At 45.2% G+C, this 26,592-nt stretch overlaps 1 protein-coding gene across 12 annotated transcripts in view; it reads left to right on the top strand.

The window, feature by feature from the left end:
* Positions 1 to 26,592, top strand: part of Wdfy3 (WD repeat and FYVE domain containing 3) — a 277,794-nt gene that overhangs the window by 229,565 nt on the left and 21,637 nt on the right. For 10 of the 12 annotated variants that reach the window (XM_063249360.1, XM_063249363.1, XM_063249369.1 and 7 more), the window contains 14 exons: positions 798 to 851; positions 2,793 to 2,961; positions 5,290 to 5,453; positions 7,818 to 7,966; positions 9,073 to 9,193; positions 9,640 to 9,725; positions 11,764 to 11,844; positions 14,138 to 14,192; positions 14,427 to 14,546; positions 17,145 to 17,262; positions 18,062 to 18,168; positions 19,236 to 19,389; positions 25,127 to 25,218; positions 25,408 to 25,620. In XM_063249360.1, the coding sequence (XP_063105430.1) occupies positions 798 to 851; positions 2,793 to 2,961; positions 5,290 to 5,453; positions 7,818 to 7,966; positions 9,073 to 9,193; positions 9,640 to 9,725; positions 11,764 to 11,844; positions 14,138 to 14,192; positions 14,427 to 14,546; positions 17,145 to 17,262; positions 18,062 to 18,168; positions 19,236 to 19,389; positions 25,127 to 25,218; positions 25,408 to 25,620 (1,683 nt within the window). The remainder of the gene's footprint in view (positions 1 to 797; positions 852 to 2,792; positions 2,962 to 5,289; positions 5,454 to 7,817; positions 7,967 to 9,072; positions 9,194 to 9,639; positions 9,726 to 11,763; positions 11,845 to 14,137; positions 14,193 to 14,426; positions 14,547 to 17,144; positions 17,263 to 18,061; positions 18,169 to 19,235; positions 19,390 to 25,126; positions 25,219 to 25,407; positions 25,621 to 26,592) is intronic. The other 2 variants (XM_063249371.1, XM_063249367.1) reach the window with 1 other exon arrangement.

Below are 26,592 nucleotides of genomic sequence, written 5' to 3'. Positions count from 1 at the left end.
AGTTCTTGAAACTCTGGAACTCTGTGTGTGTTTTGCCTTAGAAAACGAACATCTGTGAAAACATTTTGCTTGATGCTGTGTCCTGCAGGAAAGGATACCAGAAGTCACCTCTAGACACACACACTGTGAGAAGGAATTCGTCACGTGTGTACTTCCATGCCTTCAGCCACGCACTACGGTGTAACAGAAATTCCCTTCATGTTCCTCATGCAGTTATCTCATTTTTTGAAAAATGACTATTTTGGAAAACTTGGGTTTGGGGGCTGATAATCCAGTCTGCCTTTGGCTTCAGCGTTTCTGGGTTGGTGTCCATGGATGCAGTGAAGGAACAGGTCCTCAGAGTCAGGTGGGAGGCTGGGTCTTTGCTAACCAGCCCCTGGTGTGTTCTGTGCTAGGCTGTATTGTAGATGATTGTTTGAACCTGAGTTACAGCACTGATGGGGGAAAGGCAGATGGAAGATACCAACCAGCAGGAAATTCTCTTAGCTAGATTTCAGGCTTTTCCTTCTGAAACCATGGAGGGAGTAGCCAGTAAATCATCCTGTGCTGCCATGTTATCTGTGTGATGTTTAAGTTCGTTCTGCTCAATAGCCGAGACTTCTGATACGCTGTTGTACTTTGAACTACTTTTGATCAAATAGGAAAAACATAAGATGCTTAGTGATTGTTTAAGCAGCAGAGATCATGTTAATTTCTTTTGAGTGAGAGCATCCTATTTCATATGGTGCTGAAGAAAATTTTATTTTTGTGTTTTTATGTTTTTTTCTGATGTGTCTGTGGTTAATACCTGTTTTCAGTCTGAGATCCCAAGTAAACAGCCTGAGACACCTGACGATATCATTCCTCAAAAGGTAAAACACAAATTACCGCAAAAGAATGCAAACTACTTACAGTTTTTTTGTTTTCTGTTTTGTCTTGTTATCTTAGTGCATGGTAGACTAGACTAACTTACAAGATTGGCTTTCAGTTTATTATGCTGTAAGTTCTTTAGAGTTGAAAAGTCAGTGTCCTTCTTGCTGAGAACACTGGTTCCCTCTTTCTCGGCTTGGTTCTAACTAGCTCTGCCGCTCACTAATGGCCTCACTCACCACTCTCCGTGCTGCTCCATGCACAGCTAACAGTGACGGGCATGTTAGTAATGGGCAGCCCAGCATCTCCAAGGGGGGCTTAGTTACTCGCCTCGTGCTCCTAGACATCTTGGAAATGCAAGTGTATCCTTCTTATAATAACTTTCTTGAGTCCAAAGGAACTGTGGAAACTGGGAATATACAGTCACTTTCTGAAGCACAGTGATACCAAAACGTATCATTGTTTTTTCCAGAGAGTCAGTGCAGAATTCAGTAAAGCACAGGAGTGCATTGGAACTACATTGGGAGAGGTTCTTGTAGTCCAAGAGGAAATCGATACCTGAAGTCATCAACCACGTAGACCCTGTGCTGCATCTGTTCATTCATTGTCTCACCCATCACTAACTATGTCACCATCTTTTTAAACATCAGCAGTTTTGAGTTGGAGATGATTGTTTATACCTTTCTTTCATTTAAAAAAAAAACAATGCAGGGCATTGGATTGAGTTCCCATAATTGTGTTATTATTTTCTTACCTCCCAAAGCCATGGCATATTTTTCAGTCTCCATGGGCTGCCTGTCATCCATCCAATTGCCTGCTGTTCTCTTTGTTCCCCGAAGCTGGACCGGAAGTACAAAGGATAGTGTGTCTTTGGTCAGCTGACATTTCATCTGAGTTGCCTTAGTCTTTTAGCCTACATCTTCCCCCCACTGGACATTGTTTTCCATTGCAGACAGTCAGCACTTTACAAGGAAGGGCAGTAATTTCTTGAGATGATCATTGTTGTGGACAATGTATATATGAACGCCTTGCCTTGAAGAATAAGCCAATAATATTTTCATTAGCTCTTCTTATTCATGGGAAAGGAGAAATAAAATAATATTTAGAAGAGGAAACTTTGAAAGCCTGCTGTACATTTTTATAATTCTTCATTCAAAGTTGAGGTCTAATTCTGATTTTAAAAATCTAAATACATGTAAATTTTTCCTACTGTGATTTTAAATTTTATAAGGTGTTTTACATCTTTCTCATTGTATATGATCTTAAAAAAATAGACCAACTGGAGAGTCTTTTTTAAGAATAAGTATTAATTATTTGGAAAAAGAAACACATCATTTTCTAGATAATTTCTTATTTTAAATGGACTTATGTGTTTTTTTTCAGTAATAAGTTATAGAGCATAGTCTTTTACACAACAAGGAAGCTAGAATATTTTAGTAAATTGGAGGTAGCAGCTCATACAGGCAGGTGAACCAGCGAATGCATCTGGTGGAGACTGCTGGATTCTGTATTGGGTCAGGCTCAACAGAACCTGAAGGAGGCAGTGCTCAGAGCAGCAGGTCCCTGAAAGCTGGGTTTTCAAGTTCCCCCGGCCACCTAGGTCCAGGGTGCTGTTCTGCTGAGGCCTTCTTCTCTCTTCTGCCATCAGCCAGGGAATGCTGGAAGCCTCGCTTGGCGATAGGTGATCCTGTTTCTGTTTGAGAAAGGACCAGACTGCTAATCTTGTCTTCCATGGGCCTCCTTTTAAAATTCAGTGGAGTCTTAACCTAGAGAAGCCTCACTGGAAGTATGTGGATTCACTGTGTATACATGCAGTCTTTACGTAAACACCCATAAAGAAGCAGTCCTGCACAAGGAAGTCCTGACAGCATACCTCCCTTAGGTCCCTGTGTTTGAACTCTGAGAGAGAATCATGTCGGTCATTTTCTTTTGCCACTTCTTAGAAGCCTGCTCGGTACAGAAGGGCTGTCAGCTATGACAGTAAAGAATACTACCTGCGCCTGGCCTCTGGGAACCCCGCAGTTGTCCAGGACCCTATTGTGGAGAGTGCCGATGGGGAGGCCGCACAGCAGGAGCCAGAGCATGGCGAGGACACCATTGCCAAAGTCAAAGGTCAGCCCTGGGGTTCTCTGTTGGAGTGTGTGTGCAAATGTGAGCAGCTGGCGGGTAATGCCGACCTTAAACCTGTCATACAGGCACCCCGACCCCTCCTCCTCCACAAAGCCGGACCACCCCAGAGCCAGCAGCCAGCTGGTCCGGCGCCTATAGACGGGTGTCATGTGTGTGCATGGTACCTTAGCAGAGCTCCCCGCGGCACATGGTGCTTGACACAGAGTCGGTGCTAACTGCATCAGTGTAAAAATGAAGCATCTGCTAAGTGGACATCGGTGCATCTTAGCCAGCAGTGAGGAAGAATGAATGGTCTGTCTTTCTGTATGTGAGAGAAATTACCCCAGGCTAAGCCCCAGGAGCTGGTGGGTAATAGCGCTGACCAAAAGGCCTGGGGCCTTTGACTATACAGCTTACGTGTGTTACACTCAGTCTGGAGGCTGCTTTCCTCTCTGCCCAGCTTCTGCAACCAGCAGTCCTGTCTTGGCGTTTGTGTCAGGTAGCAGTTTCAGTGATTTTTTTACTGCTGTGGATTTCCCCTGTCTTCTCGGGGGGGTTTTCTCAGAAGCAGAGATTGTAAGTTTCAGATCCCAATGATTAAAAAATGAATATTATCTGTTTTAACAAAAACCCCCTCTGAAATTACGGTCACATTCCGCAATAACATTCTTGTTCTCTGTTATGGTGGCTGTGACTTGCTAAATGTTTAGTAATTGATCTAATAGCTTCCAGGTGATGGCAGTGCATCCCCAGAATTACTGAATTGGGTCCAAAGCTGCAGTTTTTGGATGTAAGCTACAGTGGACCCCCTGAGAGAGGGGACCTCTGCTTGGGCCTTTGACACCTAACCCCCCTCGATTGACCTTCCTTAGCTCTAATGGAGCCCAAATTACAAATACTGGTGTAATTACTATGATTCACAGCATGTTGTCCTAGTCATAGGACTGGAGGTTTTGATTCTTTAACCTAAAAGTAATACAGACGTAAGCTTCTTCCCTTTGTGGATGTTCTCAGTAGTATTCTGTCTCTCCTGATGAGTTTTTGCACTCTTTTGTAAGCTTCTTCTTAAGGTCAAGCAGAACCTCTGATAACAATTCCAAAAGATAAGACTGAATAAGCCACCTGACACTTCTCCAAACTGCAAAGAACAACCGCTGTCAGCAAGTATGATACTACTTTTACTGGTACAGCAAAGGACTATTAATTTAATTTTGAGGACTATCTGTACTTCAGGGTCATTTTTGCTGGTTGCTGTCATTTACTGACTTTAATTTGTGCTACTATGATTTTAATAAAGTTATCAAAGTGTATTCATTAAAGTATTCCTTTAATTTGCAAATACATGAGCTATTCCTATATTAGAAAAATTCTATTCCTTCTTTCTGACCTGATGTTTTGACTGACTTCATTCTGTCTGAAACACCATGCTGCCACATGTGAAACGAGGCTTGATATAATCTGTGAGTCCTCAGAGGAAGTGAGATCTCTCATAATATGTTCATAATTTGCTGTCTCTATTTTTGTGGCACCAATAAATCATTTATTATCAATTCATAGTGTCCCTAGAGGGACACTCATCTATAAAAACAGTCAAGCTCTGTTTATCGTTGTCATCTGACACTTACTGAGAGTTTATCATACAGTAAGCATGATTCTGAGCACTACACAAATCACCTTGGTTTGTCCTCCAGCAGCTCTCTGAGGTAGGTGTTATTCTTGTCCCAGTCTGATAGATAAAGGGAAAATAATTTCCTGGTGTCGTGCTGCTATTGAATTTGCAAGCATTTGCCACTAACCACAGGAAGCTATGTTGCTTCCTGTACCTTCCAGTGTTGTCTAGCTTTGGAAATAGAAGGAGTGGCTGTGTTTGCCAGCTTCCCACTACTGGGACAAATACCTAAGATAAACGATCCTGTGAAGACTGAGGATTCATTTGGGCTCACAGTCTCAAAGGTGTCAGGACATGATCCGATGTCTCAGGCCTGTGGGAAGGTGGCGTATCGTGCAGGGAGAAAGCACAGAGAAACACTGCCCACCTCATGGCAGCTGGGAGACAAAGAAGAGGAGAGGCTCAGGTCCCAGAGTCCCTTCCACAGCCTCACCCGCAGAGACCTGCCTTCTCCCCGAGGCCCCACCCCTAGGGATTCTGCCTCCTCCCACTAGCACCATTTTTTAGGCTGTGTTATTTATATGCTTTGGGTCAGTCATCCATAATCTTACCAAACAAGCCTTAGGGGACACTGTGCCCAGCCATCACAAATGACACTGACCTAGCCTGCACCCCACATGGCCCTCCACTGTCTCATGGCCATCTCGACTGTTATCCTGTAGGTCTGGTCAAGCCTCCTCTAAAGCGCTCCCGGTCTGCACCTGATGGAGGAGATGAGGAGAACCAGGAGCAGCTTCAGGACCAGATTGCTGAGAGCAGTGCCATAGAGGAGGAGGAGAAAACAGACAACGCCACGTTACTGCGCTTGCTAGAGGAGGGGGAAAAGGTACTGTGCTCCTGAAAAGTAAGGGTTACGATGTCATACTGCAGGCAAGCTGGTAGAGGGCTCATGTGAGTAGTTTTACCTGCGTACTAAAATGCACAGTGAGGGGCCTGCTGCATGCCATCCTGCTCTGCTTCTCCCAGATTCAAGGGCTTCTTGGCCTCTGTGCACACTGAACAGTGCCAGGTTCCACCAGAAACCTCAGGAGACACCTGACTCACTCCACTGCTGTTCCCTTTGTCGAGGCGTCTCTTGCAGGAATCCTGTATTTCAGGTCCTTCAGTTATCAGGCCTCCCCGTAATTCTGATCACCACCTCCACACGGCTCCAGCCCTGTGTTAGCTGTTTCCATCTCCTGCAGGAAGGAACAGTGCCTCTGCGTCTCCTCTACCTCCCACGTTCTACCCACCCCACAGGCTCACGTCACTGCCTCTGTCTGGAGCACTGAACATCTTTCACATCCACCATGGTTAATTCTGTTCTGTTCTCAGACTGCTTATTCTGCCAAAGGGCCCATCTCCACCCACAGAACCTCCACCAGCCTGGATGCCCATAGCTTCGTGTGTAGGAGGCTGTCCCCTCCGTCTCACCAGCCCAGGCTTCCTTCGTTCCTCGGTGCTAGGCCAGAACTTAGGGCCACACCCCTGGCTGCAGCATCCCTAACCCTTCTTAAGTTTTGATTTGGAGATGGGGTCTTACTAAGCGTTTCAAAGGCCTTACCTGTGTCTGTCTGTCTTGTCAAAATTGTTTGATCCAGGGTCTGTTTCTTCCCCGGTTGGTAAGCTCCTGAAAGGCAGGTACTGTGTCCTCCCAGCCCTGGCCTCATATAGTCCCTGTTGACTCATGTCAACTTTGAAGGGAGAAAACTCTTGGTTGGATAAATGAAGTATATCCAGAGCTGAGGGCATGGCTTTCTAACACGCATGCAACCTGGCCACAGTCCCAGTACGAGAAAAAAATTGCATCAGGAGGGGCTGGGGATTTAGCTCAGCGGCATAAGCGCCTGCCTTGCAAACAGGCAGTCATGAGTTCGATCCCAGGTACCGATAAAAACAAAAAAGACCAAAAAAAAAATTGCATCAGGATTCTCCACATAGCATTCTCCCCTTTTATTATTGAAGTGCTTAAAATTTCAAATGAGGCAATGAAAATGGACCCACATTTCAGTGTTTTGGGATATTTATTGTAATGCTCTCATTTTTGAGAACATTTCGAAAATTTCATTTTTGAAATTTTCAACTGACAGTGTATTCATTTGAGACTTTTTGATCTATAAAATTATAGAATCAGTCTAGCTAACTGACATCCATCAGCTCCCCATTGTATCACTTTTTTCTGTTGAGAATGTTAAAAATCTATTTTAGCAATTTCGAATGCACAACACATTGTTATTAGCTGCAGTTCCTGTGTAGTGCGGTGAATCGCTGAGTTACCCTCCAGTCTGACCAAGGTTTTGCACCCTTTGAAGAGTGTCCAGCTCCTCCCAAACTCACCCCCCTGGCCTCTAGTGGCAAACTTTCTCTTCCCTGTCTGTTTGCTAGGTACAGCTTTTTGATGATTGTTTTACGTGTGAATAGTGCAGGAAATGCGCTTAAGCTGACATTCATGTGATACTTGTTTGACTTTGATTTACTTGCTGATTTTTTTCCCCTTGACTCATGTTGAACCGGGTTTAAAGCAAGAAAGAATTTTTTACTAAGAATCAGATACTACCCTTTAAAGAGAACACAATAGAGACTTTGAGAGATGTGGTAATCCTTCCTCCTGTGAGCAGTAAGACTGTGCCAAGCTTGGCTCTTACAGTGGCCCAGCATTCCCAGGAAAGCAGGACTCTGGCCAGGATGAATCAGGACAGTTTCCGCAGTTGCCACTTCAGCCAGGGAATGTTCTAGAAAGATAGGTAAATGAAAGAAGAGCGCCAGAATCCTGCCATGATCATGCACCTCACCTCACTGCGTGTCACAGCAGCCAGTGACGTGCCTTAGTGATTGACAGGTGAGAGCGCGGAGGCTCAGCCAACCTGGGAAACCTGACCAGATCCCCAAGAGTGAGGCGATGGAACTGAGACCCTGCAAACTGCCACCATCTGTCTGTCCTGCCTCCCAAGGGCACATCCCTTCAAGCCCCTCTTCCCCAGGCTCACTGTGCCCGAGGACCTCAGCTTGACCCACACTCACAGGGTGGCACACATGTATTTGGTGTGTGGCAGGTTCCCCAGGGAAACTGAGAGGAGCAGGCATGGGTGCTGCAGGCAGTGTAGCCGAGGCTGCCTCCTAGGAGTTCTTGGCGCAGAGCCGCCACGGCAGAGGGACCAAGGAGCAGGGCTGGGAAAACTACATGACAGGATGTGCGCGGCTGTCCTTACAGATCCAGCACATGTACCGCTGTGCCCGCGTCCAGGGCCTGGACACCAGCGAGGGGCTACTGCTTTTCGGAAAAGAGCATTTTTACGTGATTGATGGATTTACCATGACGGCAACCCGGGAAATCCGCGATATTGAAACCTTACCCCCAAAGTAAGTCCTTATGAGGAGGCTCAAAGCACAGCGCTTGTCAGCAGACATAAATATGCTCGCATATTTCCTCTTAATGCAAACTCTGCCTAGGAAACGTCGCTCAGTCCCTGGGTGTCTACAGTGACATAATCATACGGGCAGTGCTATTATTATAGGGTAGTAAAAAAAAAAATCATGTTGCGTACCAAAGCAAAAGCAAAACTTTATTTCTGTGAATGAATAGCATTATTCATATTATCATTTACAGATTATAACACATCAGTAGGTACACAGTGGTAGAGAAAAAGACAGATTGTCACACAATGCTCATAAACCAGAGAGTTCCCGTGGACTCTGGATAGCATGGCAGTCCTGTGCCCGTGGCCTGCGTGGGGATCCACAGGCTGACTCTTGTCTCTCTTTCTTTTGACCCTGTGATGGAGTGGAAAGGGGTTGGTGGGAAACTCAAGAGACAGAGCCTGAAGGGTGCTAAGAAGCTTGAGCTTTAGCTTCCGTTCATATTTTAACCATGAAGTACTGGGAAATACAGTTCACTGTGGTTCATTCCTAGGAGATGTTTCAAATAATCATTTTTCTTCAGTAATAATAATGTTAAAACTTCAATACAAAAATATTAAAAATTATGTGTCCCAACTATTGATATATATTGATTAAAACATTTTGTCCTACCTAAAAATCTGGCTTTTTCTTCCAACTTAAAGTATTTAGAGCCAGGCATGGTAGTGCATACCTGTAATCCCAGCACTTGGGAGGCTGAGGCAGGATGATCATTGGGAGTTTGAAGCCAGCCTGGGCTACATAGTGAACTTAAGGCCAGCCTGCCCTACATGGAAAGACCCTGTCTCCAACAAAAGAACTGTGTGCACTCACACATCAGCAATGCATGATAGACACCCAGGGCAGCAGGGATGATCTTTTGAAAGTGTTCATCAGAAAGGCCACCTTGAATTCGGGTGGCTACCAAACTGTTCTCTTGAGCACATTGTTTTAACTGAAATTTTAGGTATCGTGTTACTCCCCCCATTCTGTGTTGAAAATGCACCCTGTTGTTGGGCAGTGCGCTGACCTTTTGCTGCATTTGCTTCTCTTCCTCTCGTCGCCTGCAGCATGCATGAGCCGATTATCCCTCGAGGAGCCAGGCAGGGCCCCAGTCAGCTCAAGAGAACGTGTAGCATTTTCGCCTATGAGGATATCAAAGAGGTGCACAAAAGGAGGTACCTCCTGCAGGTGAGTGGCCGGTGGCCTAGTTAGGACGCGTTATTCCGGAGTGGACGGAGTGGACCCTCTGTGGGACTCACGTTATTCTTCACGCCCGTCCCACACGGTACAGAGCTGTATAACTGATCTTTCTAAAGCACAGCCTAAACCCTGAGCAGTACCTTTGTTATCTGTCTTCACCTGTGCTTTCCAGATCAACATTTTAATTATCTTTTAATAAAAAATGATATCCTCACTGCATTTTTACAAAGCTATAATTTTATAGTTGCTATATTTTAAAAATTTAAACATTTTTCTAAATCAAGCAGATAAGAATAGTGTTTTATTGTCTAGTTAATCTCCAAAGAATTCATACCTCTAAAACACAGCCAATAAATTATGATAGCTTTGCAGAAATCTATAGTGAAAAGTTAATATACAAAATCTTATTTGTGGTCTTCTTCTCTTTTCTTAAGCCGATTGCTGTGGAAGTTTTCTCCGGAGATGGACGGAATTACCTCCTCGCTTTTCAGAAAGGAATAAGAAACAAAGTCTATCAAAGGTCTGGGTTAATAAGAACACTGTCCGGGAGATCATGGAAAGAGACGGGAGGGGGAGCTGCTACCAACCGGTTCAGCTGGTTTTTACAAGTCTAGAATTTAGATGCATGAGTCAACCTCTTTGAAGAAAATACTTGTTTCATTTTTATCGGCCATTTGAAACTGACTCTTTCAAAGTGATGCAATTCTATTATGAAATGCCATTTTTCCTTTTGTAACTTAGAGATTATCAAAAGCTTCTTTTGTAACAGTCTTATCTGCAAATATGTAAATACAAAAGGGTGACGAAACCCTGGCTTTGAAAACAATATTTTAGGTTCAGAATAGGCTGCTTTCATCTTTACAAAATGCATTCAGGAGCATTCCTTGCTCTGAGTTCCACAACTGAGTCCCCTTGAAAATCACGTTTCAGGAGATTGTGCTGGCCTTAGAAGGGAGGCTGGATACCTGCATTCCTGCAAAATTTGGGTAACTAGATAAAACCGAAGAGCTCCTCTAAGTGTATCTGAAATGTTGGTAAACTCTATTTAAATTTTATCATTTCAAAGAATAGTATGTACCCATGAAACATAAAGATATTTGTGTTTGGTGTATGAATCAGGCTTCTAAGAACTGATCATATAAATGAGAGGCCTTTTCTTACTCTTTGAAGAGTAGCGTAGTCCTGGCAAGCCTTATGTTCCTAGAATTCTTGTATTTAATCACTTTACTGAGGATTGATGAATATGGTACATTGCACATCCTTGTATAACGCAGCCATCACCCCATGCACGGGAGATGTGCTCCAAGATGTTACCCCACACCAGAAATGTACATAGCTTGAACCCTACATTTAATTTTTTCATACGTATACACAGTTACTATAATAAAGTTCAGGTGGTGAATTAGGCACGGTAAGAGATTGACAACAATAGCAAAAATAAAGCAGAATAATGATAGCAATGTACTATAATAAAAGTTACTGGAAACTTACACATTGTTTATGGTTAGAATTTTCCCTTTAATAGTCCTAGACCACAGCCAGGCAGAGTGGCTCACACTTGTGATCCTGGCACTTGGGAGGCTGAGGCAGGCTGTGAATTTGAAGCCAACCTGGGCTACAAAGTGAGTTCAAGGCCAGCCTAACTGCAAAATGAAACCCTGTCTCAAAAAGACCAAAAAAATTTATCCATTTATTAGTGGGCCACAGTAGACTGCAGGGCAGCAGAATCTTCAGAAGGAGCCCTGCAGAAAAAGGCTGCATTGGTCGCCTGTGAGCGTCTTCTAGGAAGTACCAAGGCTGCCTGTCAGTGACCTGTGGCTCCTTTGACCGCTGGGAAGAACAGGGTCACAGTGACCGAGATGTGGTTCTGCTGGACTTAGTGGCTCCCAAGGATGGTGCTGCTTGCATCCAAGGACCTTATGTGCTCTTCATAACCAGTTGTTCCTGGGGAGTGTTTGTCTTTCTCTGGAAAATTTCTGTATGTATGCAAATTTTAGTGTCTACATCCCTTCCAGGAATTTTCTGATCATTGCTTTACCTTTTATTAGTTGATACTGACTTTTTTTTTTTTTTTTTTTTTGAGATAGAGTCTTACTGTGTATCCCAGGCTGGCCTGGAACTTGGCTCCTCCTGCCTCAGCCTTTCGGGTGCTAGGATTGCATTATCACGCACAGCGCAGTTTTCTCTTTCTCCGCTGATTTGCTGGAGTCTGCTCCATCGTTTGGTTAGCCGTGTTACCCATTGTTACTGCAACCATGTGGATATTTAGCCATAGTCACTCTCCAGGTCCTCCTTTGGTGGGCTCAGCTGGTATCAGGCAGAACTGCAAGGCCTTTCTTTGCCTTCTGGTATTGTAAAGGCAGGGGTCCAGCGTGGTAGCATCTTCCAGGGACCTTAATGCCCGGTGTCCTCCTCCTAGGATACTTTCTCTGCCTGCCGTGTACAGGAAGTGGACGGGTCTCTGCAGCAGTGGAGAGCTCAGTGTGTTGCCCTTTCACAGCCTTTTCTCCCGAGAACCTTCCTGAGATCTCATTGCATGTTATGCTATTGTATTCCAGGTTCTTGGCAGTGGTTCCATCTCTAACGGACAGTTCAGAGTCGGTGTCTGGCCAGCGGCCGAATACCAGTGTGGAGCAGGGGTAGGTGGTTTGTTTCTGTGCATTATATCAGGAATCCAAGGGGTTTTACGTAGCATTTTTCATCAGTGCTTTTCTCCATGATGGCTGTGGAAGTCACACTGGAAACCAGAAGGAAGCAGTACTGGAACCAGAGCAAAGTGTGCGTAATCTAACGCCACACCACTGCTAACTTATGACGACGCACTTTCTGGTCTTCCACGCATTGCTATGTATGGAGTGGACTTCATACTTTGAATAGCAGCTTTTATTATGCTTCTACTTGAATATCTACTAGTCTTCAAAAGATTCTTGAAAAGCATAACTTTTATTTGCTACTTGTATTTTTTTTGGTGTTTCATTTCTATCAGATTTTCCTGTCAAAATACTAGAAAGTTGATTTGTTATTATTTTGATAGAGTTCAGTCAGCCCCTTAGTAAAATAAATTGTATGATTTTTAAGACTCTTGGTACTCAAAACCAACTTGATATCCATAAAACTGTACAAGCTTATATTACATCATTCTTAGAAAATTCCACCATTATTAAAGTTTGTCACAGTAGGTATTTGCCAGCTTTATATAATCTTACTGATTTAAAGATGCTTACTCATTTTTAAATGTGCATTTCACTAGTAATAAACTCCATATATGTTTGTTGGCCATTTTTATTCATGATTTGTAAGTTACTTGTATCTTTGGCTTGTTTTTCCTTTGAGTTATTTTTAGTCTATAGGGAATTTATCCTTAATAAGATATTTATTACTCCTGGCTTGTTCTCTTTGTTACAAAGTGCCCTGCTTTCCTTTCCCTTTTTCCAACATTTAACTTTAAACATCTCAGGTCAGGGGTTTAGCTCAGCAGCATAAGCACCTGCCTGTCAAGTGCGAGGTAGTGAGTTGATCCTAGGTACCAAAAATCAATCAATAAATGAATTTAAACATGCATTGTTTTGTGCCCCTTTGTGCTCCTTGAGAGCCCCTTTCTGTCTCAGGAGACCCCTCTGGGTGAGGAATCACTTCAAGAACCCACACCATAGCTTCCCCTCACAGTCACTGATTCATAGCCCTTTGCAACAGTGCTTTGGCTTCAAATTAATTACTACTGAATGCAAGCAAGTGGCAAAGATTTGCTAGGGATTCTGTAATTTGAAAATTAAATTTTATTCCAGTCTGTATACGTCAAAATACATTTAAGCTAATCATTTTTGTGGTTAACATAAATATAGGAAGTAAATTGTTTTCATAAAGCATATGGAGCCTTTTTCTACTTGGTCTACCTACTTCTCTGCCTATCTGGTTCATCGAAAACTTGGTATTCTGCTATCCTCACTGCTTCTCAGCTGAGCTGGCAATTTAAAAAAGAAAAAAAGACTTTTAAAAGCTCAGAAATTCATTTCCCAACCTTGCTCTTCTTTTTCACTTGTCTCTGTCTTGAAGCTGAAGGTCACTACCTTAACTATTAAGGTCATTACCTTAACTGTTTTTCCAAGGAGAAAATCCTGTATGATTAGTTCACATGATTGGAAGAATTTATCTAGAGGTAGAAATTGATATCTGTGTCACTAGGCTAAATGTGTTTATGTTTGCAAACCCAGGGAGATAATAGAGTTGCTGTCAACTATTAAGTATCAGTATTATAAGCCTAGTAAACCTTATATAGGTTTGATAACAATTTTAAGAAAATCTGCTATGCAAAAAGTAATGCATAAATTTTAACTGATCTTGAACAGCAACGACTTTTATTGACTTACTCAATAACTGTGTTAGGAAATGTACCAGGAACCTGCTCTGTGAGAAATACTGTGTGATATTTCATTTCTTCCACTACATGTCTTTGTTTGCTTGGCACCTGGAATCAAACTCAGTACCCTGCACTTACCAGGCAGGCGCGTATGCCATTCAGCTACCTCCCCAGCAGCACATATCTGGAATGTTCACTAAGATTACAGTAAACCTTCTACTGCTGCATCAGTGGTTTTTCAACTCTGTTGACCAAGACATACATTTAAGTATGTTACATTACTGCATGACATCCCAGGACATACAACCCACTCCATAAGTACTAAAACAAAATTCACAGGAAGTACTTTCCCTTAGTGTGTGTGGTACCTTCTTGTGTTCTCTTTTCTTCTTCATCTGAATTCTATGTTATTTCAGAACGCTGATCACAGCCTGCCAAAATGATTTCATAAAGCATTAATAAGTCTTCCATAGTGTGAAAATTTCCTGGACCAAGTGACTTAAAATTTTTAACTCAGTACTTGCTTAGATGTAAACTGTGTTGCCTGCCACTTATGTTACCCTCTGTCATTGTAGCTCTGGGTTACTCAGTACCCTGGTTGGAGAGAAGTCTGTGACGCAGAGGTGGGAGGTAAGCTTAACGCATAAGTAAGCTGCCTTAGTCATCTACCAAAGTATTCACATAATCCGTAAAACATATACCTTAGGGAAAATGTGTTTTCATATTATGATTAGGGAAAAGTGTATTGTTCTGAAACCTGTTAAAAAGAAGCCATGCTTTATCTCATTTACATATAAACTTTCTAACAACACAGTGAGAATATGTTCTATTGTTCTAAAATGAGTCTTCATTGTTTCTCACAAGAGAGGTGAAATCAGCAACTTCCAGTATTTGATGCACTTGAACACGCTGGCTGGGAGGTCCTACAACGATCTCATGCAGTACCCTGTGTTCCCCTGGATCCTCGCAGATTACGACTCGGAGGTAACCTGACCTCGTTTTCCCCACGGGGATGCATTTTCAGAGACAACCAAACACTATTGCGGTTGCCAGACGGTTTCTCTGCTCTGGAAATGGGGTGCCCCAGGCAAAGACACTGATTTATTTCAAGAAGAGGGGAAGCATTTTAGCTTGCACATAGAAAAGGTTTAGAAAGTTGACTCAGTCAGTGGGGACTGGACATTAAATCACAGTCACTTTCCCCAAATGTCAGAACCCATCTGAGTAGTTTGAATTTTTGCTCAAGAAATACGAAATGGCTTTTCTGCAGAATGTCCCTGCCACATAAAAAGAGTGTTTTGTACTTCTTCAAGAAGGCTTGGAAGATTCCCAGGCAGCAGGCATGTGACTTAGGGGTCAAAGGAACAGGAAGTAGACATCTACAAGTCCCATGCTTCCTCTCTTCCTTTGCCTCCTGACAGAGGTCTGTTTAGTTCTGATGAGTTAGCAACAAGACAGAACAAGGGAAGCTCGCTTGGCCCATGATGAGCAAGCAAAAGAGATAATACTCAAGTTCAGAAATGCATTGGAGCGTCTTATTCGCTAGGATCAGAGCTGCCTATTACATCAGAAATTGTATCATAGCATTAGAAAGGAAGGTGATGATTCTGTTCTCGGAGAACATTCGTGTGATGAGTGAAACCCTACCTGCACCAGTGTGATCAAGTACCCTTGGTGTCCAGAGCCACTGACCACAGGTGTGCTTACTGGTCAGGCTGGCGCACATTTAGGGTGAGACGTGAGTGTCATAGAAGGACGGGATAGTTGAGAGAAAAGGCTGATAAAACGAAGTTAACCAAGGAAGTAAAGAAGAAAGTACAGTTATTTAGGGGCAGGAAATCCAAAGAAAATGCATTTCTGTGGGCAGCGAACTGTATAAATATGTACTGGAACTCCCGTCCTGCAGGAGCTTGCCAGTCCACTTCCAAACCTGTCCTCTACCTCATTCTCCAGACTTAGGGGCAGCCCTTGCTCTGTGTGACCTGGTCTCAGGGCGGGGTGCCCACCTTCTGCCTGGCTCAGTTGCCTGGGCGGGGCTGCCTTTGTAATGTGCTGTTTTTCCATGGACCATCACAACAGCCTCTTGCCTAGATGTGTCCTTCTCTGTCCTCTGCACTGTGGCCAGTTTGTACCCCCTATTTAATTTTGCTCAGTGAATGACCCTAGAATCTGGTAAAAGTTTTCAAAAAGGCTGAGGCTGTAGCTCAGTGGTAGAGCCCTTGCCTAGCATGCGCCAGGCCCCAAGTTCTGTCCCAGCACTGCAGAAATGAAAACAAACCTCAGTAGTCCCTGCCTGTGAATCCTTTGTGGTCCCCAGCAATGCTTTCCTGTGACACCCCAGTTGCCTGTCTTATACTCCAGCAGCTCCAGCACACGCCATGGACCTCCGCAGAGGGGCTTCTTTTCCTTCTCTCCTGTCTGCCATGGACCTCTGCAGAGGGAGCTGCTTTTCCTTCTCCCCTGTCTGCTGCTCTTCCCAAGCTGCCTTCTGGTTGTGTCACAGTGCTTCTCTTTCCTTTGTCAGTCAGTCCTTTCTCCTAGAGGAAGAGGACTCCTCTGTAGAAATACTCATGGTCTAAGGCTACTCGATTGTAAGGTCCTGGCATGGGCGCCTCTCGGGTACCCTCCAGCTCGCAGCCCGGAGCATGCCTGGTTCTTAGTCAGCACTTCAGTGTTCGTGGGCTTTGGCGTAAATGAGGTACTCCTCATGGTGTTGATTTCTCGAGGATACGGGCAATTACTTATATTCATGATTGTAGATTAGTTTCTCCTGCCCAAAATTAGTCATTTTGCCTTATGGAAGAATACACATTAAATATCCAATAGCCAGGTTTTAAATTTCTACTTTTAAAACCTTTAGGGGATAAATTTGGGTTTCCTTTTAAATATATGAACTTTTGAAATAATCTCTTGTAGCTGTGAGATTCATCTCATTTGCAAGGCTCTTGATCCAGGATGTTATTTTTGCTGGGTGCACACGTGTTATCTCAGCACTGTGAAAGCTGAGGCAGGAGGATTGCTGTGAATTTGAGGCCAGCCTGGGCTACATAGTGAGTTCGAGGCCAGCCTGACCTACCTAGCAAGACCCTATCTCCAGGGGGGAAAAAAAGGAAGAAAGAAAGATGTTGATAGGCTATTTTTTGGGATGAAAAGGTTGCTGAGTCTTTGTTGTGTCGTGCTCAGACGGCCCCTAAGGCAATCGTCAGGAATGAAGTCAGAAGGATCCCCGAAGTGAGGCGTGGGAAGGAAATTCTGTCACAGGGATGAGGGTAATGCCATTAACAGGAAGTTAGAGCTGTGTGTCCCGGGGCTCCTTCCATGTGCTGGACCAGACCTGGGAGTTTTTTCCCTCAGTCATCTCCCCAAAGCCTGGATCTTGAGTGCTTCCCTGGGAAAGAAATAAGCCCAGCACAGTGTCTGCACAGAGAAGTGGTCAGCAGGCTCGCTGCCAGTTTGTCTGTCTACCTCCTGTGCCAGCAGGCAGTGGGCACACAGCACTGTGGGCGTCAGCACGGCTATGGTGCCCAAGTGGTCAGAACATGGGGTGCCCCGTAACCAGCCTGGTCTTGCTTTGCGTTGCAGGAGGTGGATCTCACCAACCCCAAGACCTTCAGAAACCTGGCAAAGCCCATGGGAGCGCAGACGGATGAGCGGTTAGCACAGTATAAGAAACGGTACAAGGACTGGGAGGACCCTAATGGTGAGTGTGCAGTGTTGTCCCTGAGCTCCCTAACCAGGCTCCAGTGGTGAGACACCGCCTGCTGGTCAGGTGCCCTTACCTGTGCCTTCGAGTTGCCTGTACATCGATGTGTGTGAAATTCCTCGTTGTTATCTGCCTCTCTCTAATCATATTAAGAGCTACATTTTCATTATTGGCTCGCTTCTGATTTTATTAGGGCACTCTTTGGGCCCTTTTGCATTTCAAAAAGATGTATTGATTGCCATCGTAGACCATACAGTTACTTGTCATTCGTAATGTTTAGTGTTACTTACAATGCTTAATATTTATCATGTGACTCTGCCCCACAAGCAGAAGAAAGAGGAAAGAGACTTAGGACTGTTCTTAGAATGCCTAAGTGGTCTCCATGTCTATTTCAGTGTATGACTCTCTTCCTCCCTTCCCTTCCGCAAGGAGAACATGTTAAATGTGTATCATAGATAACAATTTAGAGGGATATTTAATTCCAAAGCCAGAGCCTAGTACAGAGGAGCTGTCAGTTGGTGCTCTGCTCCATGGATGTGGGTTGCGGCCAAGGGCTGCCTGCTTCCCATGGACCCTGCAGCACAGTTTGAGGGAAGGACAGCCTGCTGCATCACACCTTCGGGTTGCCACAGAGACATAGGGGAGGTAGGGGGTCACTGGGAAGCTCCCTGCTACCAATGCCAGTGTGTCACAGGTACAGGAGTCACATCCCCTAGCCTCTCCAAACCTAGTAACACCGATCTGATTTTCCGTTTCGCCTCTCTTGTTTTCCATGGTGCTTTGCCTTTCGGCGCAGGAGAAACTCCCGCATACCACTACGGGACCCACTATTCCTCTGCAATGATCGTGGCCTCCTACCTTGTGAGGATGGAGCCTTTCACACAGATATTCTTAAGGCTGCAGGTAAAACTCTGCACTGTGAGCCTGACCATTCTACCAAGCCTGCGTTTCATTTAAGGCCCGTGCTCCAAAATGCTGTTGTCTTGGGTTGCAGGAAGCCCTGTGAAGTGGACATGACAAAGTGGTCAAGCAGAATTAGAGGGGAAGGTTGTTTGAGCAGCACTGATGTCTGATGTATTCATGTAGAATCAATAGAGTTGTTAGTTAAATAAGCAATAGTGTATACTCTGTAGCCAGATAGAGGAAAGGTAGCCCCAGTTGGTTGCTGAATTCAGCCAATGTTAGAGGAAAAAAAAAAATCGACATTCTAGCCCATCTGCTGCTTTTCAACCATTTTTTCATCTGCTCAGCAAGGCAGTACTGGCCTGTATGCAGGGCACTGACCTGGACACTTGGCCAACCGTCAGTGAAGAAAGACGAGAGCCCTGTCCTGCAGAGTTTATAGATTTTAGTTGAGAGAGACAGCCAAGTTGTCAGTGCCGAAGTTTTTTAAAAATGTAATCAGAGGCACCAGAGAAGTACAGGTCAGGGAAAGGAGGTGGGCAGTGGCTATGCTGAGGAAGATAGTTCAGGACAGGGACAAGGTGCAGACCAAGTGGGCCGGGCAGATGCAGGCCTTCAGCCACCTTACTTCCTCCAGCCTTATCCTGTTCTCCAAAATTAATATTTTAAGCTGGGCATTGTGGCACATGCCTGTAATCCTAGGCTGAGATAGAAGGATCATTGTGAGTTCAAGCCAGCCTGGGCTACACAGTAGCTTCAAGGTCAGCCTGAACTGCATATAGCGAGAGCCTGTCTCAGAAAGACAAAAAAAAATTAATATTTTAAACAACTCATTAAAATCTTCATATTTGGATTTCACTTTAATTGTAAAACAAATACATTGTGCACCCTTCCTAACGTGTCCTGGAGAAAGAATTAATTTTCTTTCTGTGCCTATTTAAAATTTTATGTATTTAAACATAAAATCTTGAGAAAGGGAACTAAAGTTTTCCAGACCTTGAGCACAGCAGGCACTGCATGGGGGGAGTGGTTCCCTGGTGACGAAGCCCATCTCCTTCTGCCTGCAGGGCGGCCACTTCGACCTGGCAGACAGAATGTTCCACAGCGTACGTGAGGCCTGGTACTCAGCCTCCAAGCACAACATGGCAGATGTCAAGGAGCTCATCCCAGAGTTTTTCTACTTACCAGAATTCCTGTTCAACTCCAACAACTTCGATCTGGGTACGGAGAGCTCAGGCACCATCTAGAGGTGTCGGCCGGGGAGGGGCCACTGGAAGGGAGTCCCCCTTCTGGAGATCATGTGCAGCACGAGCTTCGTGGAAATGATCTCCCTACAGTCACAGTTACTCTTACTGACACTGATGGTGTGCACTTAAGTCCAAAAAGGAAAGCCCTGAAAGGCTGTTTTAAACCTGAAGTCTGGGAGACATTTTCGGATTACACAGGTTACGTCTCATGTTCACAATGTGGTTGTTTCGGGAGAAAACACAGGTTAAGTGAGATTTATTTGAAAACTGTTACCATTGAAAACCCTTGATAACCTAGAAGAGCTATGCCCATTTTCATGGACTGTTTTAACTTTGTTTATTTCTAAGGCACTCTAGTTTATATGCTGATGTGCTTTAAAATTAGAATTTCAGAATAACTTTTCTGTATCCTGTTAGGCTCTTTCTAGAAAAACACCTAAATCAGCATTTATAGAAAGGAGAGAAATTTTATCAGTACTGTTTTTATATTATCTGGCGTTAGAAATAGATTTGACTTTGTTTAGTTTCTTGGAACACAATTTGCTGATCTGTGTTTCCGAGTATTTCTTTGAAAACACATCAGAATTCCGTTGATTCATGTTACAGCTTTCCTGCCAGATACAGTTCTTTGTTCTTTTTTTATTTCATAAGTTTTTATACAATTTTTACGTGTTAAGCATATAAATCATTATAATACTCCTTCTAAATTTTCATCATTTTCTATTTTACATTTTTCAAAAGTAATTTGTATATATTTAAGGAGCAGCCCCCTTGTTGAGGCAGAGCAGGGCTTTCTGCAGGTCCAGTAGCAATGGGGACTCCCTCGTGGGCCAGAGCTGGCTTACAGGCACGGGGGAGGGGTGGCTAGGGTGTCAGGGTGTTTGTGCGTGAACTGTGTTGGTGTTCTCTCAGGGTTTACCTTGACGTGTATGTAGCTTTCCTGCTAGAGACGGATATGAGGGGTGCAGAAAGAAACTCTCCTAGTCTTCCAGAAATACTGTCAGCTGTGAGAATTATGATGCAGCCATCCCAACTAGACAGCTTACAGACCTAAACAATCCTCTTTAAAATAAGCACCTAAAAACAGGCTTTTACCTTCATGGCACATCATCTTCCCTTCTTAAAATGACACACTGCAAAAAACAAGCAAACACAAAAAGAAAACACTGCATTTAAAAATAGTATCCATAAACTTGCATAAGAAAACAAGAGGAGATCTTTATGATCTTGAATTTGGCAGTAGATGCTTAGATATGATATCAAAAGCACAATCAGCAAATGATAAAATGAAGTCAAAATTGAAAGTTTTGTCAAGAAAGAGATTGCTGTATTCAGGGCTTACAAGGGAAAAGATTTAATACAGGACACATAGTTTATAAGATTATTTTATAGTATTCACCCAAAGAGTCAAACGAAGAGTGTGGGAGATCTGTACACATTAGAATCCAGCTGAGGGCTTAGAGCCCATGGTCATGTCCTCCACCAGTCCAACTGGAAGGCTAGAGCCCATGACAATGTCTTGTGCAAGTCTGTATCGAGGATCTGTACAAGGAAGGCTCAAAGGTCAGTGACAAAAGCTAGAAATCCTGTGCCAGTAGGGTGAAAAATCTGCGAGCCGGACATGATGCTCAAGGTAAGGATCAGCACCCCCTGAAGCCATCCTCAGTGACAGTGAGGACCCGAGCTCCCCCGATGATAACAGTTGAGTTCATATTGGGAAGCCAGCGTGACAAGCTTCTCCAGGAGAATCAACAGTGCAACATCTTCCCCTGTGGTTCTCCTTTTATGCTGTTGGCAGCAACCCTCAGGTGGGCCCTCCACACCCAGAACCACGCTTACTCAGTTCAGCTGGGTGTTACAAGTGACCATTAGTTAATCCACCATAGAGATCTTGTCAAAAAAGAGAAGACAGCCTACCAAATGGGAGAAAGTAGAAGCACAGGATTTATCTGAAAAGAATCTCATACCTGCAGTGTAAATCTTAAAATTCAACACAAAAAGCAACCCAGTTGAAAAATGAGCAAAGAACTTACAACAGCATTTTTCCAGAGAAGTTCTGTAAACAGCCAGTGGGCAAGGATGGAGGTGTCCATTTTCTTCAGTCCCAAGTGGGCTCTGGGTCAAAACCAGGGTGAGGCACCACTTCACATCCACTAGGACAGCTAGGATGGAGGGGAACCCCAGGAAACAAGGATTGGCGAGGATATGAAAAATTAGAACACTCTTACAATGCTGTTGAGAACGGAACAGAAATATTTCCATCATTATGGAAAGAACTTCTCCAGTTCCTCAGAACTTAAGGTCATCATCATATGGCCCTTCAGTTCCCCTAGGAATATAGGTTAGAAGCAAGCACAGGGGTACTGGTATGTGTACAATAACTTGTTTTACAGTTGGGGGCAAGAAGGCTGCGTTTGCATCTGTGTGGGGAAGATGTGGTTGTTTGCCACCTGATGCAGAGTTTACAAATGAAAGTGAAATTTTCCTGAATATTTTTGTTTGCAAACCAAACTATTTGCAAACAGAAGCAATCAAGGCCTTACTGTACCTACACAAGCTTGTATATAGCAGTATTATTCATGATAGCCAAATAGTGAGACCAGCTAGGCTGTCTATCAAGGTGGGAATAGGTGAGTAGATGCTGATGGATGCCCGCTGTGAGTGCGGTCCTAGAGCCCAAATGCCAGTACGTGGATGTGTCAGCTTTCCATTACTGTAAGTAAGACCTGAAGTAACCGCCCTATAAAGAGAAAAGGGTTCTTGGCTTTTCTGGAAGGTGTCAGTCCATGGTTAGGCAGCCACTCATGGGGGCTGCAGTGTGGCAGCTCGGCATGGGGACTCATACACAGAGCTGCTCACCACATGGCCTGAAGCAAGCAGGGAATAGGGGCCGAACTGTTCTGTTCCTTCAAGGGCATACCCACAGTGACTGGAGATGCCCCACTGGGCCCCATGTCCACAGGCACCAAGCCAGGGACCTAGCCTGTGCCATACCTTCGGGGTCTCTCCAGATCTGTCGTAGCCACTTTGCTTGTCACTGAGACACCCAAGACCCAGAAGTAAATGGAGAAGAGGTTTCTTTGGGCTCCCAGTTTCAGAACCATCTTCCCAGGTCCACCAGCCTGAAACCTAAAAGCAGCCTAGACAGAGGAAAGCCGCTCCCGTCACAGCAGCCGGGGAGCCAAGCAAAGCAGGAAGTGGACTTTCTGGGTCTTGAACCCCCGGAGCTGCTTCTAGCTGACCTGACAGCTGGGCAGCTGCAGTGTCCCGGACCTAGTTGCCTTCAGAAGCCAGAACTACAGCGCTGCAAGAGCCTGTAGACCTCCTGCCATGAGGATGAGGCTGGTGGTTGTGGCTGCTCTCTTGGGAAATAACCTGATGGACCCATCAGAGATGGAGCATGGACTGGTGGCTACCATGGACAAGGGCAGCCACGTGGTGGGTGCAAGGTTTCTTCACAGTGACAAAGCGCTCTGCAGTTAGGTGCATACCGAAGTCATGTGACACTGGGAATGTGCTAAATGCCAGTATGCATTCATTTTAAAATGGTTTAATGGTGTTTGTGTGAATTTCACATCGATAGAAAAAAACACAAAGCAAACAATGCTGGCCTCTCCACCAAGAAAAAATGATAAATGGCATAAAAGGAAATGACAAGAGCACCTGGACCCCCAAACACTGCAGTGTTTGTGTCCTGCTGACCTCGGGTACTCACAGCAGGGAGCAGCACGGGTCCGAGTGAGACCTGCTCTCTGCATGCATCGGTTTAAAGCTGCGCTCCAGGCTGCTCTCAAAGTCATACCACATCACTATTCAGGAATTGGAGCAGCATTTTGTATTGGTTCCTTTCTTCATTGCTGAGGCAAAATACCCAGCAAGGTAAAGGAGGAAAGGTTTATCTTGCTCAGTTTGTAGAGGTTTCAGTCTATAGGCAGCCAGCTCCACGGCAAGGCAGCCTGGCAGAGGGGCACTGCAGAGCAGAAATAGTTCATGGCAGGCAGAAGTGCCAAGGATAAGAGACCAGTGACCAGCCTCTTTCTGTCCCTTACATCTTAGCCACACCCTAGATCCCAGCATTGCACCACGAACCAACCCCAGCGTCACACACCCTAGATCCAGCCACCTCTGAGAAGCCCTACCTGTGACCGTGAGGGCTTTAGGAGGACATCTAGACACAGCCTTAACAGTGGCGTGTATCTTGGGAAAGTGGGATTTTTAACCTAGAAAATTAGAACTAGACAGCCTTCAAGGAGATGAGAGGCAAGGTGCAAGTGAATGTGGTTGCAGGGAACCCCATTGAGCTTGTGGTAACTTGCTTTATTTTTGTCTTGACTTACATGGTAACTTCTCAGCTGAGCATGGTGGTGGCACACACCTGTAATCACTGCACTTGGGAGGCTGAGGCAGGAGGATCACTGAGCATTCACTGAGCCTGGACTGTATGAGTAGACCCTGTCCAAAACAAGATACAATAATTTTTCTAACCAAGTCAAGACATTCCTCTGGTCAATACACTGATCTTTGACTCAGTGTTATACTGTTAAATAATCCCATAACAATGATGAAGACAAAATGGTTACTAAAGGAAATGTTTTTATTGGCTCTCACTTAGAATTGGCTTTGTGTCCTAAGATTTGTGAAATTTTTAATACTGTTTATCAAACCAACCGTGGTGAGACTAGTGAGTCAGCATTGTTGTTTATAAACATTTTTACAATGAAAATCTGATTTGTAGCTGGAAGGACTCTGTAGCCTTGATGTTATTTTCCAGAAAGAGAAAAGAAAGAAAACTTGTTTCTTCAGATACCCACTCCACTTCGTGTATTTTATGGTTAGGTTTTATAGCAAATGATTTCTCTGGTGCTTCAGAGATACATTGCTGTGACTTAAAATAACAACTAACCTGGAATAGATATTTGTCTGTTTCAATCACATAGTTTTCATTTCTGCCAGGTGGTGCTGCAGTCTTTTCTAATTTTATGTTGTTGTTAAATGATCCAAGAACAGCAAAAAGTTGTATTTTTTAGATGAGAGTCATCACTACAAAATGTGTCTCAGTTTTACAGAGCTCCCTCGGGAACTAAGTGTCAAACATATGCAAAACCTCAGGTACCTCAGTCACCGCAGGAGACTCCAAACAGTGTCCTCACAGAAGGCTGCCCAAGGGTCCCTGCGGCCTGGCCTTCAGGACTGTGCGCCCAGGTGGCTCCTGCTGAAGTACTGTGCCCATTAGCACAGGACGGTCATGGCAGACTCATGGCACACATGCTGTCGTGCTCTCGTTTCACAGCAGAGGATGGGAATTGTATGAGTTGTCTGTTCTGAACTGAAGTTGCAGTACTCACGGTTGTTGCAGTGCTGGCACTTTTCAGCATCTAAATGGGTTTGGGGTTGCAGCTGAGCCATGTCTCTCCAAGGCCCACTGGTGATAGTCTTTGGGAAGCTGAGGGTAACCCCAGGGAAGGGGCACTCACGCTTCCTGCAGAGGCCCCCCGGTGCCGCCTGCACAGAGCAGATCCCTGAGGGGCAGCCTTCGGGAGCTGGCAGGTAGCAGGGGCTTTTCTGTGGGGAGTTGTTGCAGCTCTGATAGTGACCCTAATGCCCCCATCTCTCTGCCTGATAGTGACCCTAATGCCCCCATCTCTCTGCCTGCCGTGAAGTCACATGTTCCCCATTCTTTCACTTTCTTTATGATGTATCCAATCGCACAGGCTGTAAACAGAACGGCACGAAGCTCGGAGACGTCATCCTTCCACCCTGGGCCAAAGGGGACCCTCGGGAGTTCATCCGCGTCCACCGTGAGGTAAGGACAGTGCTCTGCTCAGTCAGCGACCGTGGTCCTGTCCTGAGAGGTCGGGAGCAGTGTGTTGCCATGCCCTGAGGTGGCTAGCGCTCCCTGATTTTTAGCTAGCCCTCCTGAGGGCTAGCCAAGGCTTTCGACTTTTCGGGCAGGCTGTGGAGTGGCCCGTGACTGCCTCTTTTGGACCCACAGGCCCTAGAGTGTGACTACGTGAGCGCCCACCTGCACGAGTGGATCGATCTGATCTTTGGCTACAAGCAGCAGGGCCCCGCAGCAGTGGACGCTGTCAACGTCTTCCACCACCTTTTCTATGAGGGCCAAGTGGACATCTACAACATCAACGACCCCCTGAAGGAGACAGCCACCATTGGGTTCATCAACAACTTTGGCCAGATTCCCAAGCAGGTGCGGCATGTTCTCCCATGTCCTGGGTTCGCTCCCCCGCGTGTCCCGGATGCCACGTGTCCCTTGGGTAGCTGTGCAGGCGGCCTTAGGTGCAGTATGAGGCAGTAAGGAGCCATCAGGCCTGCCATCCTGTCAGTAGGTTCAGGAGTGCCGCTTTCTCCTCTCTCTCACTTGCCATGAACAAAAATGTTCCCATCTCGGACAAGCCAGGTGTGATTTTCTGTCTGTGTTCAGATACCCACAGTGGGGCCTTGCAGACCACCGAGCACACAGAAATGCACTCTGTCCTACTTCAGGCAGGGAAGGTCATCCCAGCCGGTTCATACTGTCCACTCTGGCCTCAGTGTCATACACACGAAGGGCAGGGAGCTCAGGGCAGAAGAGGCTAGAGCTGTCGGGGAGTCTCAGGGACTGGCTGATGCAGTTTGGCCAGTGACCAAGCCGGTGCAGGTAAGGAGAAGCTGTAGCAGTGCCCCAGATTGGCAGCAGCTGCTTCACCATGGCAGTCCACGACCAAGAGCCACGTCCTGATGACTCAGAGGAACCACAGTGCAGGATCTCCAGCTACCTGTTCCAGCTGCCCTCCTGTCCTGACCGCCTGTGGCTCTGTGCTTTGGTCCTGTACTCTAACTACTTTCTCTGATCCTGCTTCAGTCTCTCCTGGAGCACCTTTCGGTAGGTTGGCCAACTTTCAGGTTTCCAAGGTTGGTACTTGGAGCACACAGGACAGTGGTATGTCTGTGTAAAAGCCAGGATGGCTGGTCCCACATGGGGTACGGTGTGCTCTGATCCCCCAGCAAAGGCAGTGGGCTCACTTCTGAGCAGAGGCTTGCATGGGAACCCCACCAGCAGCTGGAAATCTCACTTACACCTTTCGCTAAATCTTGCCTTTTTCCCATATGTTTGCACGGGCAGGAGTGTGGGAGACGTCAACATGCTTGGGGCACTGCAGAGCTTCACACCACACTGGCC

This window comes from Cavia porcellus, unplaced genomic scaffold (assembly GCF_034190915.1).
Source record: "Cavia porcellus strain 051 isolate PalLab524CR breed Dunkin Hartley unplaced genomic scaffold, mCavPor4.1 scaffold_5, whole genome shotgun sequence".
NCBI lineage: Eukaryota > Metazoa > Chordata > Mammalia > Rodentia > Caviidae > Cavia > Cavia porcellus.
The sequence above is the reverse complement of the archived record's forward strand: the minus strand, read 5'-3'. Positions and strand labels throughout refer to the sequence as shown.